This window comes from Montipora capricornis, chromosome 1 (assembly GCF_036669925.1).
Source record: "Montipora capricornis isolate CH-2021 chromosome 1, ASM3666992v2, whole genome shotgun sequence".
Taxonomy (NCBI): Eukaryota; Metazoa; Cnidaria; class Anthozoa; order Scleractinia; family Acroporidae; genus Montipora; species Montipora capricornis.
The window spans coordinates 32,697,177-32,714,552 of NC_090883.1; the positions used below are offsets into that span (position 1 = coordinate 32,697,177).

General features: G+C 41.9%; 2 protein-coding genes across 2 annotated transcripts in view; one reads left to right on the forward strand and one right to left on the reverse strand.

Annotated features, from left to right (window-relative positions):
* The window catches only part of LOC138039304 (uncharacterized), a 13,731-nt gene extending 9,939 nt beyond the window's left edge, over positions 1-3,792 (forward strand). Inside the window, exons 6-7 of the mRNA XM_068885505.1 lie at positions 2,537-2,965; positions 3,547-3,792. Of these exons, the coding sequence (XP_068741606.1) occupies positions 2,537-2,965; positions 3,547-3,792 (675 nt within the window). The remainder of the gene's footprint in view (positions 1-2,536; positions 2,966-3,546) is intronic.
* Positions 3,793-17,376, reverse strand: part of LOC138039394 (late secretory pathway protein AVL9 homolog) — a 24,868-nt gene continuing 11,284 nt past the window's right edge. Inside the window, exons 10-18 of the mRNA XM_068885512.1 lie at positions 14,923-14,990; positions 13,381-13,467; positions 12,482-12,616; positions 11,007-11,142; positions 9,470-9,550; positions 5,846-5,960; positions 5,706-5,759; positions 5,046-5,125; positions 3,793-4,117 (exon numbers count right to left, since the gene is read on the reverse strand). Of these exons, the coding sequence (XP_068741613.1) occupies positions 3,954-4,117; positions 5,046-5,125; positions 5,706-5,759; positions 5,846-5,960; positions 9,470-9,550; positions 11,007-11,142; positions 12,482-12,616; positions 13,381-13,467; positions 14,923-14,990 (920 nt within the window). The 3' untranslated portion in view covers positions 3,793-3,953. The remainder of the gene's footprint in view (positions 4,118-5,045; positions 5,126-5,705; positions 5,760-5,845; positions 5,961-9,469; positions 9,551-11,006; positions 11,143-12,481; positions 12,617-13,380; positions 13,468-14,922; positions 14,991-17,376) is intronic.

Sequence of the window (17,376 nt, forward strand, 5' to 3'; positions counted from 1 at the left end):
TCTCATGTTATCCGTCTAGTGTAAAGACGGAACGATCTATAGAGTGTTTTCACATGACGTCACGGCGGCCATGTTGCAGGAGTGAAATATTCTTTTGGGAATTGAACTCCATTTTTATGCAAATGCTTCCTTTTGTTTTAGTATGCAAATAATGCTGCTGGTCACATTAGCGAAAACACTCTATATGAGACGCATAATTCGTCTGAGACGAACTTGGCAAACTTTTTTTCTGCGTCTGTTAAATTCGTCTTGTATAAAGACGGGCACAAGACGCGTAATTCGTCTGGAGAAACTATCCAGTTTAGTGCGTCTTCGAAGACTCACTAAAGTAGATACTTCATCCAAACCCATAATGCGTCTTGTGCCCGTCTTCATACTTGACGAATTTAACAGACGCAGAAAAAATGATTGCCCAAGTTCGTCTCAGACGAATTATGCGTCTGTAGTATAAAACGGCCATCGGTTTGTCTAACTTCTAAAAACTTGCGCAACTTTCCAGAACCTGAATTAGGAGGTGTGGTGTTGAAGCTACGACAGAAAATTCAAATTCGCTGGCTTGTGTTCCTGTTCTCCAAAAAACTTGAGAACTGGTCATTTCACGTCGCAGACGTGAAAGAAATGTACAAACATGAAAAATGCACGTGCAGAGCGTGCAAAGCTATTGTTTTTGCTCATTAAGTATGCAAAATTTGTGACGTTTTTGTAGCGCTTTCGGAGATCTTACAAAGGTTAAGCATGACGTTCGCGGCCAAAGGCAGGCTCCGGCTTATCATAAAAGCGTGAAAATTCTCTCATTTTAACTTGTCTCGTTCCTTTGAGAAGTTGCTTGATATCTGGAGCTAACAGGGCAGAAATGAGCTAATATCAAGCAGGGTTGTTACATTTTTGGCAAAACCCTAATTTCACTCCGACGTTTGCCTTTTGGCGTAAACGTAATGCTTGTCTCTTAACTCTCTATTCGGGAGGTTTAGCAACGACAACGGAAACGGCGACGACAACAAGAACCTCACAAATTTGCATATTTAGTGGGCAAAAACAATAACATTCCACGCCCTGCCCGTGCGTTTTTCATTTTTGTCATTTTTGCCATGGTCATGAAAACATCAACATGAAATAACCAATTTTGAGGTTTTATGGAGGACGTCAGCACCAGGAGATAAACTTTCATTTTCTCCTCTGAATTATGTGTGACTCATATCGGTTTCATTCTTAAGGGACTGCCACAACATTGTCATGTTAAAAAGCTTGGAATAGTCCATAGTGATTACCATAACGCGAATTTCTATTTTGGGATGACGATCTCGTTGCGGTTCACGTCGTCGTTGATAGAAGGGACCTTAAGATCTACGACGGCGACGGTCTAAGAAACGTCACCGACCTCAAAATATAACTGTTGCATGCTTAAGTTGTCGCCATAACCTCAAATTTAGTGATTTCACGTCGTCGTTACGCAGAGAACCGTAAACATACTTGTTAAAATACCGGCGTGGTGTACGTGCAACACGATTATTTATGCTCTTTTAACCAATTACATTGGGCGTTTTCCATTTACCAAGTAATTACGGAAAGTCCGGTTGGGATGTAAATGGAAAACACGTTTTTGGTTCGTTCCACTGGAAATTTTCCGGAATAAACGGAACTTCTGAAAAGGTAGTCCTGTTTTCCCGTTGGAAACTTTCCGATGGAAATGTGTGTTCCATTTACAACTTTTGAAAGGTCTTAGCCCTTCCGGTCCAGGCTATTCACGGCCACATTTTTAAATTTTGGCGCGTAAACCCGCAATCACTGGGCGGCGAACGGACAGTTAAATGGAACACGTCTTTCATCCGATGGAAATTTCCACCGAAATTTCCAGAAATTCTTTGTAAATGGAAAACGCCCATTGTTTTGCGGCGTTGTCGAAGTCGTAGCCGTCGTCGTTTTTTAAACTCCCTAAAGCTCCATAACAACGGAGACGCGAAGCCGCTTTAGGTCAAAACAAACCACTGGCCCCCTTATTTTAGCGTTACCATGACGAAAAAAATAGCAAAATAAACGGAGACCACAAAGCGCTGCATCTGACGATTGAGACGAAATAGGAAAATCAAATTAAAGTTCTATATCGTACCTTCTTGAATGAAGAACTAGAGTGAAATTGAAAAAAAAAAGTTTGTCAGTTTCGGGTGTGGTGCGAAATCTTTCTGAAATTCGTTTCATATCGTTCTTTTGGGTTCCGAAAAACTTATATGTCCTGGTTTTGCACATATCTACAGTTCATATATGATCCAATTCATATATAATTTCATCGTTTACATCATACTGTTTTTTCGTTTTAAGTTAGTTTGGAAAAGACTTTAATCCAAGTTACTTTAAGAGAAAACGAGATAGATTCTCAGCAATCAAACAAAAGAATACTAAATGGCGGCAGTTTTGGAATATGGCAGGCAACTAGTTCTCTTTTTCAATTTATGTTAATACATAATATGTAATCAAGGAAAGAGAGAGTACAAATGAATTGTTGACGTTGTTCCCGTGACAAGTTTTTATCTTATTGTAGACTCTCTTTGGCGAGGAACTGAAGGTAGGACACCTCTACGAGCTAGTAATAACGACATTGAGTGGCCTTTGCCGTTACAGGATCGGAGATGTTATTAAGGTTGTTCGCTTTCACAACGAGTGTCCGGTGATAGAATTTCAATACAGAAAAGGCCAAATACTTAACATGCGCTACGAAAAAATGACCGAGACCATGTTGTACGAAGCAGTCACGACAGTAATCCGAAGAAGGGGCGAGAAGGTTCACCTAGTGGATTACACCTGCGCAGAAAGCATTCTTCTGGAATTTTTACCAGGCTCTCTGGGAACAAGCGTGCAGCAAGATGGACTATCTGCATTTGGCTCTGGTGTCAAGCCATTTTATGTGATTTTCATAGAAACAGAAGGATTGCAGCGAAACGCAGCGGAATCGGAAGCCCTTGCAGAAGTGGTAATTACAAGGACGTTCTTTTTTTTTTATCCTCCAATTACCGTCGTCCGACCGACTCACACTTTCGAGTGTAAAAAAAATTCTAGGACAAATGGAGAAAAAAGGGAAGGCCTCAACTGATTTCTCATGAATTAGGCTTATTATTGCTTTTGTTGTTACAGTTGTAGCTCACTTGACATCCAACTTGTCCTGTTTCTAAAGAAATTGCCAAAGGCGACCCATATTACTACCATTATGATGTGCGTGTGCTTTTCCCATAGGCAGCTACGTCCTTGCAGTTCCCATTCCATGGCGCGCCTCTTAAAGGCTAACAAAGGGCCGTCTTCTTTTACTCTGTCCAACATGTACATTCCTGTTCGATGTTTTCAAGGTCTCTTTCCTTCCATTCTCCCCTCAAAGACTACAGGGAGAAGCTCATCATGCCGTAGGATGTGAAATGGTCACCTTTTGGTTCATCAAAACTCATTCTGCAGGAATAGCCTACTATTATTCCTTTTTCGTTATAGTGTCGATGCTCTTTAATTTGCTTCCTTAACCGGTTGATTTCGACTAATGTTCAAACTGTGATGTTTCCTTTGTAGCTAGACAAAGCGCTATGTGACGTCAACCCGTTTTATCAGATTCGGCGGGAAAATGGCGGCTGCATTGACAGGATAAAGGTCCAGTTGGTTGAGTCAGGAACGTTCCGAGGATTTCGAGATTTTCTTCTCCAAGCCACGCCAACCGCTGTAAATCAACTGAAGATCCCACGGAAATTAACGTCGAAAGAACAACTTAAGTTCTTTCTTAAAGAACTGACCCCACTCAAGGGTCGTGTAAATAATTGATTTGTTTGTATTTAATGCTTATTTAATTATTCAGTATATTTTACTACGTCTTTGAATTACGCCGTTCAGTACAGGCATTGAATTCCAGTTCGGTCGCCTAAACCAATTTGGAAGAGACGAAAGGATAAATAAAAAAGGTTTTCCTAGTCTTAACAAAATTGCTATGATTTCTTGGAAGACTGTATGTCATCCAGGGTACTCGTGTCTTTTTTGTCTTCTTCAATTTCTTCCTCTTTGTTCGTCTCTGCTAATTCCTCTGAGTGTGGTTGGGTGTTGGCTGTTAACCATGACGTCACAAACGAACGTGCACTGTTAATTGCACTACCTGCAACATGAAAGCGAGGACGTGTTTAGAAATACGCTTGGAAAGTAATTGAGATTAACAAACATTGCTGAAAGTGCCAAAAACTGCAAATGATTATACAACAGGATGAAGAGGGGCTGTGAAGATTTTTAGATAGTTTAATTTATTGATACCTTCACAAGAACAATGTAAACACATGAATAGATCTTTTCACAAACGGCAGCTAAATAATATGATGATCACGTCATTAATCCTTTCACTTCCATGATTTAAAAGTTAATTCTCCTAACTGGTACCATATTATAAATGTCTTTGTTGGCTGGTAATGTTCAATCTCAATCGTTGCCTGCCTGACAGTGTATTGAAACTGTGAGGTGAATTTACCAACTGATCATTTGTTTAAAGACTCAAGGCCTCCATGTGACGTCACCAAAGGAACGAAAAGGGCCGCCATTTTTAGAGTCGTCACGCAAAACTCGTTCCCACAAACGTTGCGTGACAACACTAAAAAGGGCTGCAATGGTGACCATTCGGAAACGCGAAAACCTTATAAAAGGCGCGGTACCTTAGGCTCATGCAGAGAATTTCTCCATCAAACGTAGACGCCTAAAAATCTCTACGATAATTTATGTAAGAAAAAATCTCCTAAAGGAAAGCTGTCCTTAATATTGCACAAAACGTTGTTTCCCTGTCTTCTTTCTAAGTTGCCCCGTTACCTTTATCACCACGAAATATCTTTAAGAAACCCGTCTGTTTTTGCATTTTATCGCCATCTTGGATAATTCAGTCATATATGATGCGAATTCAAAGAGGGAAGCGACTCCTTTTATGGAACGTCTTCCCACTTGTGATAATGAAAATTTAACCCGGGCCCTCTGCATTACAAGCCCATACCCTCCCCCCTAAGCTACGCTACCTCTTTTGAAGACAAACAGAAAATTATCCCTACCAACTACCATACTTGTCTGACTCACAGCCTGTTCAATTCTGCGGCCTCTCTCAGATTTAGAGGCCACATCTTGCACGACACTAAAAAACACAAAGAAAAACAACAATTTGTGTGAAATGATGAATCAACAACTCATTTACAGCAGCAATTCTGTGTGGCAATTTTTATGGGACATTTTCATTTGCTCATGCATTCCATACAACTTACCCCAGATTTATGTGGAATTGAGATTTATTTGGTGCAAAACCTCAAATGGAAATAGAATAACATTTCTTGTATGAGCCCTTTACTCGCATTTAATAATAGTATTTGGTAAATGTCTGGCCCGGGTTGCTCGAAGCATGGTTAGCGCTAACCAGCGTTCAATATGATGGAAACCTATAGGTTTTGATACCACTTAGCCAACGGTTAGCGCTAATCAGGCTTCGAGAAACCGGCCCCTGGACGCTGAAATGCGAAGTGTGAAGTCCTGTACTATTCCGCCTGTCTCTTTGCTGTCAACAGTTATTTCTGGGGTAATACAAATTTTGCTCTCGTATGGGTGGCGTCTTACAATTCTTTTCTACCCAGCAAAAATTGCCTTAGAATTAGCCTTTTTTTTCCTCCACCCAATTATCGTTTTTTTGGCCCAAGGACACATGCGCACAATACGCCACTTACTTCGCCAGTCGTATTTTTATATCAGACAATCCTAAGTGACCTTGAAATGGATGCCTATAAACAAATCCAAATGCTAAAATAAATATCATTCCTTGGTTATCTCAGAAATACTCTGCTCTTTTCAACTATCACGTGATTACCCAGCATGTACGTCATCAATCCCAGCATGCTCTTTTTCTTGCCACACTCGAAAGTTTGTGGTTTGTTTCCAGGCCTCCACAAACTGCTCATTGTAGTTTGTCATTCCTTCGCCATCTAACCGGACAAAAAACTTCGTTAAATGCTTTTCTTTTGTCGAAGTCAAAAGGAAATATGTGCTGCCGGGGCTAAGCGCAGAAAACGCTATGGTAAATTGACCACCATAGAAATTCGAATCTTGACGAAGGGGGAACGCTGGAAACGTCAGCTTTCGAACCTCTTTATGGAGGTCAATTTACCGCTTCAACTCAGTTGATAAATATAGATTACTTCATAGAAAGTGCGACGCACGGATCAGTTTTATTCACGAGTTGCAATACAGTAACTTTGGAAAACGAACGAGTGAGCGCAGCGAAGGATTGAGTTTTCCAAAGTTTTGCAACGAGTGAATAAAAATCCGTACAAAGCACTTTGTGTGCTGTAATTTGTTTATTATATATACTAGTAGTAATCATGGATTAGTAAAGTGCGTTCGATGCCTAGTAAGATGATATGTTTTATTGTTCTTATTGCCCAGAAATATTCAGGGAAAGTGTGTCTGTTTTCAACACACCACTACACAGCTTTCTGATGTTCTGATAGGTAGCTTTTATGGTCATATTTTATTTTGCAAGTTATACTTCGCATAAATCAACACAACTTCACTTACCTTTGGGAAAACAGCGAAGAAAACGACCGAGCAACCAACACGCACAACTGCAAAGCATGTGGAAATAAGGGGAATTTTTACCGCTTTGATTTGGGCATGGGGCGGGCATTGCGATACGAACCCGATGTCGAGGCATGACAGAGTCACAATCACATCAGATCGAGGTGATGTGTGCCCTTCGGCCAGCCAGTCCGCGATGGCGTCCAAACCCTGAAATTGCATGGCGTCACGATCGATACCCGATAAGGATGCGTCCTCCTTCGTCAGAACGCAATAACGAATATTAAACATACTTGGAATCACTTAAATTTTTCCCGATGCCATGAGCTTGCATGCAGAACAGCAAAACATTGAAGACTGACCTACGTGAGCGAGCGTAATAACAAAACAAATACGGTTTCCAGTCCAGCAACAAGAATAACTGGAAAATACGGGAGAAGTCGCATTTCAAAGTGTGAAATCCTTTCGCTTGTCCCTAATCGATCACTGTCAGATTCAATCATGTAATTGCGGCGCTTCGCTCTGTGCAAAGACAAATTTGGACTCTGTTGTCTTACACTATTTATAGAAATGTTGAATGTTCCTCCTTTTTTGATTGCCAGTGGAACAAACCGGGAAGCCGAAGCCATGTTTTCGAAACACAAACTTCGAGCGGGTGCTGATTCTCGAAAGCTATTTGAATGCTTTGCTCCGCTTGGCTTAGTGATTCTACTCTAGACGGTTATTGGTTATATTTTTCACATGTGAAGAATGCTATACACGAAGCTGATTGAACGTATCACTTTCTTCACATGTGAAATATAGCAAATGCAAGGTTTATCGTATAAAATTCTCGCTATATTCGGCTGTTATAGCCGGGGAGTGGGTTGTAAGGCTGGGCTCTCACAACCTCTCCACATGCTCCCAATGGCGTGCGACTCTCAGAGCCTCTGTCAGCTAAGTTCAACTTCCGGCCTCCGCACGACGGAACTGGCACCACCGACAGGACAAGGGGCGAAGGCGAAGCCACTGGCGGCTTAAAACCAGTTGCGCAGGGTAGATGGCTCTTAGCCTGTGAAGGCAGCCCATCTAGGGGAAGGTAAATCCTGATTTCAAACCTTAGCGCAAAATGGAGAGGGCACTCCAGCGGTGTCACAAGACCCCAGCGCAACACGTGACGAGGCAGTTTACCGGTTCTAAGTTCCGACTGATTGGCGTAAGAAGGAGCGCCAGGGATCTAATTTGACAATGGGAGAAGCCCTTGCAGCTTCATTGGGTGGCTACCGCCCGCCTCAAGCTGGGCAGCCTCCATCCAGTAAGGTGCCGCCCCGTCATTGCTTGCCTTCTCTACCGGGTGCGTAGAGCTTAATGAACCCTCCCGACAAGCAAGCAAGTACTTGCACCAAGCAGTCAAAAGCAAAAACTACAAAGACTCCAGCTCTTCGAATCTCAAGCTGGAACAATCGCACCATGTGCCCTGGTCTCTTCGCAGACCTTCATCTAATGGATGATTCCCGCAAGACCACCATCACCAACAAGGAGCTGGCACGCCTCAACATCGACATTTCCTGTCTCCAGGAAACCTGGCTGGCCGACAGTGGGTCACTTATGGAAAGAGAATACACCTTCTTTTGGCAAGGCCTGTCCCAAGACGAGCTGAGGCAGTACGGCGTAGGTTTTGCCGTGAGGAACTCACTGATTGCCACCACAGACACCCTCGGTCCCGCCACTGGTACCAGCTAGATCTGGCAAGGCACCGGGGAAGGACAGTATCCCGCCGGAAGTTTTAAAGCATGGGAAGCAAACCATCCCGCAACCGCTTCATGAGCTCCTCTGCCTGTGTTGGGAGCAAGGTCACATCCCCCAAGACATGAGAGATGCCAACATAGTCACCCTGCAGCAGCAGCCATTGTTCCTGGACTTGGTGGACCTCACCAAAGCTTTTGACTTGGTGAGCAGAAGCAGGCTCTTCAAGATCCTCCAGAAGATTGGCTGCCCTCCAAAGCTCCCGGCAATCATCACCTCCTTTCACCAGGACATGCAGAGTATGGTCTGCTTCGATGGGGCCACCTCCAATGCCTTCCCAGTCAGCAGTGGAGTAAAGCAGGGCTGTGTCCTTGCTTCAACTCTTTTCGGGTTTTTCTTCTCAATCCTGCTCCAGTATGCCTCTGTAGACTGTACAGAAGGTGTGTAAGCTTGTGTCCTGGTCAACTCTCCTTTATGGCAGCGAGTCGTGGACGACCTATGCCAGACAAGAGCGGCGACTCAGTGGATTCCATCTCTGCTGCCTTCGGCACCTGCTGCACATAAGGTGGTAGGACAGAGTCACCAACAACAAGGGCCTGGAGCGCGCTGGCTCACTGAGCATGCCATCACCGCTCATTCAGTGACGCCTTCGATGGCTCGGCCATGCACATCGCATGGAGCCTGACCGCCTGCCAAGAGAAATCCTTTATGGAGAACTGCGGGAGGGCATTTGTCCCATGGGTTGACCACTGCTGCGCTACAAGGACGTCATCAAGCGAGACTTGCAACCTGCACTAATCGACACCAGTGCATGGGAGGACATCGCCAAACACTGAGATACATGGCGGCAAAGTGTGAAAGCGGGGGTTTCAAAGGCGGAAGCAAATGCTAGATAGAGTCCAAGCTACATGCAAGAGAGTGGCGAGGAAAGAATGCACAGCCTCTGCGCACGATTCCACAAGGGACGTCTGCGCCACCTGCAACAGATACTGCCATTCAAGGATCGGGCTACACAGTCATACAAGATCCTGCCCAAATCCCGAGCGCTAACCGTTCCCTCTTCGAGACGAGGATGCCACTATTCTATATATATAATAAGCCCATTTGTCTCCCAGTTAGAATCGAGTTATTTTGTCGAGTGTATGATAAAAAAAGGAAATTAGGTCATATGAATTGCTGTGGCTGTACATACCAGTGTGTTGAATCGTGGATAATAAAGACAAAAGATACATTTTAAACTGTGCCCTGATCCATTCCTCGCTGCCATCCCATCCTGATTTAACAGAAAAACAAAACAGACAAATTTCTCAATTACTTTTAACATACTGCGATTCTCTACCACTGGTTCGACAAATCTATTTGGAAATGCTTGACGTTTTCTGCCTCTATCAAGCCGCAACGAGTTGTTTGAGAACATTTTCTGCTTGGTTTACAACAGGCTTTTATAAAGATAAGGGCAACGCAGCCAAGTGGTTAGGTTGCTTTTCTTGAGATGCGAAGATCCATGTGCCCAGTATTCCTTGATTCAACTTCGTAGCTGAGCTTGTAATTAAATTGCCGACTAGTTTAGTCCCAGTTTCTTGGGATTCTTAAAAGCTGCTACGTTGTGAGTGGCGCTGAAAAGTCAGGGGTCACTTTACTTCATGTGGGGATTTTGTCAGAGTTATTTATAGAACAATTTGCAGTCTTCCAAGTTGACAATCATATTTTAAGTGCTACTATAACGAAATTCTTATCTTTCCCATGTAAGCTATTTTAAGACATAAACATGTACTCTGTACGAGAAGAAGAATGCTGTTTACTATTTTCAAATATCGCAGAGATATTTAAGTTTTTATAATATGCAAATTAGCCAAGTGATGACGTCATAAACTCAACTGAATTTTAATCAAATACGATGAAAAACGATATCTCAGCCAATTTGAATCAGAAATGCTTGATTCTTTGCAGTTATATTCTAGATGTGCTCCACAAAATGAGCACAGCAGTTTTGTTACCATGGCAACATACTGGGTACCAGACCTCCCTGATATTACAGGTATTGCTGGCCTCCTTTGGCGTTCTATTTTGATATTTGCCAATGGTGCCTCATCTGCATGATCCTGCAAGCATATACCATATACATATGTTGGGTGGAGTTTGTGGCCTTATTAAATATTTTTCTAGCTTAGATCATCAAAGATATTGAAAACAGGTTGGAGGGGACTGGAATACAGTAAGTTGCCATGGGAACCAATTTCTTTAAGGCCGCAGGTGTGTTGCTTTTAGAAATATTACCCTACCAAGTTCTAATGGTCTCTGCTGCAAATTGACCGAGGTAGCTCTGTTGATATACTTGATGTTATAATGGTTGACTGAATGACGTCATCAGTCCTCTCATTTGCATATTTACACAATCTTCAAATTTAAATATCTCCGGAACCATTACAGATATTTCCAAACGATCAAATGCGTTATTAATCTTTATTGGAATTCTATGTGATAAAACCCAAAGATTCAAGGGATAAAAATCTAATCATAGTAGCACTTTAAAAGTTCGGAGGAATTCACAGATGACTCCTTTCTAAAAATACCAGGTGTCCTCCACTCTTTTCCAAGAATGTGTGGCTTTTTAACGTCCAAAACAAGTGGTGCAGAAAAGGGATCACGATTTATCGTCCTTCTTCGAAAGGAGGAGAGAAACATATGTTGAATTTTACCAAAAAAAAAGCTCATTCAGTAAACCCTACCTGCTTCTTGTTCGCCTTTTTCAACATAGTCGTTGACGTGGTGAATAAGATAGTCTGCGAACCTCAGATCAGCGGTTGACAACGAAAGCTGTTCATCGAGTTGAGGATCGTGAATCTCAACAGCGCCGTTCTGAAGCTGTTGGAAAGGCAAAGAGAAAGAGGGCGTAAGACGAACGCAGACAACAAGGAGAATATTAACGTTTGAAGTACAGGGACTAAGTGCCGATATACATTATATCGGTTACACTACCCATCAATCAAGTGAAGAACACATGTAAAGTGATGTGCCATGGGGTCGAACATGCAGAAGAGACCAAGAAAATTTTCGGTTTGAAAAATGCAAGGGGAAACTGGAATATTTCATTTACGAAATGCTATTTATCCGTCGGAGAAAACCAAAATTGAATACTCAATCAGACTCAAAACGCGCAGCGAAAGTATTCACATGATGAAACACTTTACTGATCGCACACTGATTCGTTGGCTGACGAACAACACTGTAAACGCTTAATTTCAATTTCAATTACAATTTCAAACGACCGTTATTTGAATGACTTGAAAATGAAGTTAAGATAACTTCGAAACGTCGTCTTCTATCGCTAATCTTTGTTACCAAGTGCCCTAGGGTTGGTAAACTAGACGAAACCACAATCTTTGAAACGTGTGCAAAAATACACGCGCTCTGAATCGAGCACTGGAACAGGAGATTGGTGACGGGAGTGGGAAGGACAAAATTAATGACAGGCGCAATAAACTGATGCAAAGTGTGCGTGGGAGGAAAAAAAAACAGAACACGTGCAAAAGCGCAGGAGTTACCAGCAACTTGTGTTTACTGCAACAAACTGGTACCATGAAATTGCGGATTACAATCCTAGACAAATTGATTTGGATACTTCCAACCTTTTTTAGGCAATTATGAGACGCAAAATATATTTCACGGCGACACTGGCCTTTCCATACTCCACCTCCTGCCTCCCCCTTCCCTCTGTCAATGTTGAACGTGGTCAGCGCCCTCAAGTGCTTCTTGTTATGACATGACCTCGTTTGGGGCCAACATTGACGGAGGGAGGGAGGGAGGGACGGAGTGGAATAGGAATGAAATGGTGGGAAAAAAAAACGCGCGCGATGTAGTGTCCCAGTCTAATTTATCTAGGGCGGTAAAAATGGGTGCCAAATGCAAAAAAACACAACGACATGCAACTTACCTATAGGGCGGGAAATAAACAACGAGTACAAAGCGCCGGAAACACGCAGCTGGTAACAAATGCGGAAACCACGTTTCCTGAGGTGCCAAGGAAAATGATTGGAGAATTATAGGTCGTATTTCCAAATCAAAAAATTCACGCGCTTGCGGTGAACATGAAAAACCCGTATTGGTTTTTACCGTATGTGAGGATCTGGATGACGTCATTTTCCAATTATGACAAAAAATGCTCTCGTCCACACAAAATATAAGAATAAGTAAACGCACTTACGTCCACTAAAACATCCGACAATCCTTTTTGCCGTTTAAACAAGTAATTTGAGGCTCCAACCACAAAACTACGAACACTGGGGCTCTTTAATAAATCCATTTGTTGAAGACATAAATAAGGATGAAATATCGAGTTCTGAAATCAGAATGGTGTTATGTCAGTCGAATCCAAGACAGACATGCAGAAGGGACAATAGGGTTTAATCATAGTTAATAGAGGGGAAACTAACTATGGTTTAATGAAGTTGCGGTTTAAAAACTTTGCAAAAACCGAGGACGATAAGTCTTGCACAGCGTTGGATCAGAGAAGATCGTGATCAGTTATAATTGATTAAAACGTATTTATGAAAGTCAAGTAGACTACTGCACGACTTGTAAAACAATGCGAAAATGTATTTTTTTAACGATATTTCGGCTGGCCAATACCACCGTTCATCAGGTTTATTTGGAGATCTAACAAATTTACAGGATATATGTTATCCACATGTTATGAAGGAATGATAACGTAACGTGATATAGCTACTGGATAAACAAACGAGAATTACAAGAGAATAGCATGCCGTTGTAACACTATATACGGAATAACGAGATCGTTAAGGGTTTTAATGTCATCTCGAGGAAGTATGTTTTCCTTTTCGTTCACATCTACAAGACCTCGTGTAAAAGCATAAGTGACTGAATTGTAAAATGGTACCTCCAGCGCAACCCCACTTTAAATTACTCGTGATGGAGCGCGCCGGTTTCCTACGCCGACATTTTCGGAAACATTCACTTATCCTGTGACCGGAAACGGGCCTCCCTATCTCTGTAACCCTCAATTTTTTCCTTACCCGCATCCTTCAGTGATCTTTCTAACGCGGGATAACCTAACTGATCGGCATTTCGAATCATATCACTTACCTTTGTGAAAATTGCTAATGGGAAACCAAATACATCTTCCGACAATTCCTCGCCGCATTCGGTTACATGAAGCGGGTGGAACACAGCCTGGTAAGTGAGACGGAGCAAGAAGGGATGAAACTGGAAAACCGTCTGAAACACAACTTTTCTGTACATTAGCGGTGAACATCTGTTAATTTCAATAATGTTCTAAAATAAGTCCGAAGTTCTGTTTACAATAATCCAAGTGTATTATCTAAATACGTAACAACTACAGATACTATACAGAAACGTCTGGAATCATTAAATGGAATTTTTCTCGTACTTTTTGGTCTTCAAAACAGAACGTTCCCTTAAGGTCCAGTCAGCTCAGATTTTTCCGTGCACTTTAATTAACAACTCCTAAACCGCATTTTTCAACATGTTACGAGAAGCGAGCGTCACAAGTGCATTTCCTCTAACAGTTTCCACAACTTTACGGAATTGACAAATTCAGTCCGAAACAAAAGGCATCATCTTGAGGCTCTGGGGAATAAACTCATACAAATCCTTATATTTATTCCCCAGAGCCTCTAAGTGATACTAGTGCTGCTAATACTGAATGATGTTAGTATTACTAGCAAAAATCATGCAACAGTGTTTGAAAATTGCTGGTACGCAGAAACACTGCACCATCAATACTTTTCTGTTGTCGCTTGCTTTTTAGACAATTCCGAAAAGGAGCCCGTATCAGTTGCAACTTAACATAAGGGCAGAAGGATTTAGAGTAGCGGTGATCTAACCCGAGGGTCGTGGGTTCAAATACCACCCTGGTCAGAATTTTTCTCTGTCCTTGTGAGGGCCCATTGCCATTAGTAGGGCTAACGCTCACATGGTTCATGTGGGGTACAAAACTAGCACTTCACATTACACTTAATCAGTTAAGTGGATTAACGTTTCCCGAAAGAACAGGTACGGATCCTAGGAATCAATACTCATAAAAGTCTCGGTACGAATTATTATCGATAATTTTGGAGCGAACGTTTATAAGTATAATTATTTTAATTGAGTTGTTAATGAGTGGAATACCTTGCCTAATGAGATCGGGAAAGCTACTAGTATTTTTTTAAGAATACGCTTTCTTCCTTCCTTAGAAATAATTAGCCATAGGTATTCAGCTTAATTCTCGGAACCTCCCTAGTATGGCGTGTTGACACGTTTAAAATTTCCCCCCTTAAGGTTTGAGTCTTCTTTTCTGTGATTATATGTAGCAGGGGTGGCTCAGTGGTGAAAGCAGTGGCCTCCCACCAATATGGCCGGAGGTTTGATTCCCAGACTTGGCGTCATATGTGGGTTGAGTTTGTTGGTTCTCTACTCTGCTCCGACAGGTCTCCGAGAGGTCTCCGAGATGTTCCCGAGATGTCTCCGAGAGGTCTCCCAGAATCTCACCCTCAGGAGGGAATGGGTGAATCATGAATGATAGATGACGATTTTTAGAAGTGGAGAAGGGCACTGACGGGACTGTCGGCGGTGTACTATTTCCGCACTAATTTTATTCATTTTCATTTTCATTTGTATACCTACATTTTGAGATTTGTCCACTTTGCTCTCTCTTGGGGGCACAGCATATGCTAAACCACTTTGAATCATTTCTAGTCAGGAAATTAATAACAAGATGACATTAAATGTGGGCTCCTGAAATTATCAGGAGGACTGGGGTCTATGTAACGGAATTTTCACAGATCAGGCTATTTTTCGACAGCGAATGTGAGAATGACTTACACATATGAAATGAAATGTAATGGCATCCATTCGAGCCCCAGATGGGATTCAAACTCACAACCCTACGTGATCCAGTCGGATTTTCCGACTAGCATCATGGAGGGTCGTGAGTTCGAATCTCATCTGAGGCTCGGATTTTTCCCAGTTCCCAATGGGTGCCATTAACATAAGATTTTATTTTTAGACAAGTTTTTAAAAAAAGATTAGGCTTGCACGAGTGACCATTCTCAATCCCATAGGTAATATATAGATTTAGCCAAGCCTAAAAGCGGAGTTCCCGAAATTTTTAAAAGCAATATAGTATATATGGAAATAATTATGCTTCTGCATAAAGTACAAAATTAATCGTCATTAGTGTATACAGTTCACAGTGATCAAACACCTCTGAGATGACAGCAGTTAACAAACAAGCCTTGCAAACGATAACCAACAAGTTTAATCAACAATTAAAACTGAGATTACATGCACAGTAATTTCTTTCACGTCATTTTCCGTTTGACTGATAATCTTTACACTCTCTCTTCAGTTTAGAACAAGTTACAGCAAAAAGTCAAGCTAAAGCGTAGTTATTTGCTTACTCGACTGCAATTTCACAGTCAAACAAAGCAGCTCACGACTGGAAATCCATTTCACATAAAAAGCCTATAAATCGAAACGACAGTCGCCACAGTAATGATGAAGGCCTCAAAAAAGCGTGACAAACAAGACAAATGATTGTTATAACTCAATCGCTATCGGAGACTTTGCGGAAAATCGCAGGTTCAAGCTTATTAAACCGCTTTTCAAAGTCTTATCTGGCCAAAAAGAACCTAAACTGTCCCAAACATTGCTTACAAGTCACATTCGTTGCAGATAAATGTACTGCCATCCAATACTTAACAATTATTCGCCGAAGGCGAGGTGAATAAAAACCGAGACGAAGTCGAGTCACAGATATTCACCGAGCGTGAGGTGAATAATTGTTTTAGTATAATTAGATAGCGTGAGGTGAATAATTGTTTTAGTATAATTAGATAGGTGATTATTTGAAAAATATGAATTTTCTTTAAAACAAATTTTTCGTCTGTCACCTCGACAAAACAGCTTACGGTCTTTTTGAAAAAACCACTTCGGTAATTATCGCGTAATAATCACCTCAACGGCAACCAATCAGCGCAGAGAATTTTCAATAATCGCCTTCATTATATGACCAGCTCCGTGAGCGGGCAAGATGAGCCAAATCCCGCGCTGTGATTGGCTATCCGGGTGGGCAAGATGGAGCTATACTGCCCGCTCGGGATTTCTCCCCTTGGTCCCGCAAGATCAAAGATCTTTTTTTTTTTGGTGTTTATGGCCATATAATAATTCTTTATTGACCAAGCTTGTTCGGTCAAGATGGTTGGATATTGGTCTCGTTCTTTTTTAGCGTGTTTATGAACCTCGACTTCGTCTAAAAAAGAGCTTGGCCAATATCCAGCTATCTTGACCTCACGTTTGGTCAATAACCCATACATGCAATTATACTAAAAATTTATACGGCGTCGAGCTCGGTTATAATATGTCAGACGAAATAGACAATGATTACAAGAATGTCTGCTGTAGGCTTGAATGGCGACGTGGTATATGATTGTTTAAATATACCAGAATCTCAGTCAACACGGAATTGCAAACAATTTCAGGCCATCTTCGTTTTTTCAGCGAGTTTTACAAAATATGTGAGGCAGCGAGGATTGCGTTAACAAGGAAAACATTACCTGAAAGCTAACCGTTGTAAATATGTTTTTTTTTTCTCTCGCTCTATTTATCCCAGCTTTACGGTGTTTTTCATTGAAATTTTCTTTTCCTCTCCTTCTTCAGCTCATCTCGAAGCTTTCTTCACTTAAATTTCTCAAATTTCGCCGCCTCTTCTCTCGTGCTCTTTCCTGCTCTTTATCCCGTTGCTCGTCACTAATATAACATGATTTCCCGCCACAAAAACGCGGGTTGCAAAATGCAACGCTGCCAGGCAATTTCCCGCCAAGGAAAATTGCTCGAACACTCCCATCCCCACCTCTACCCCGAAAGTTTGTCTGGGCGGGCGGACGGGCGTACGCTGATGTGATAACCAAATTTCTCGCATGGATAGAGCCTAAGCTCTGCTAATAATTTTTCATGCAAGATTTGTGATTAGCTGGAAAAGACAAGTTTCCCGTGAAATCATTCTAAAAATAACTCGGTCTGTAAAATAACGGCGTTCCACAAATACAATGAAGTTGTACGCCATATATAGGCATGGGC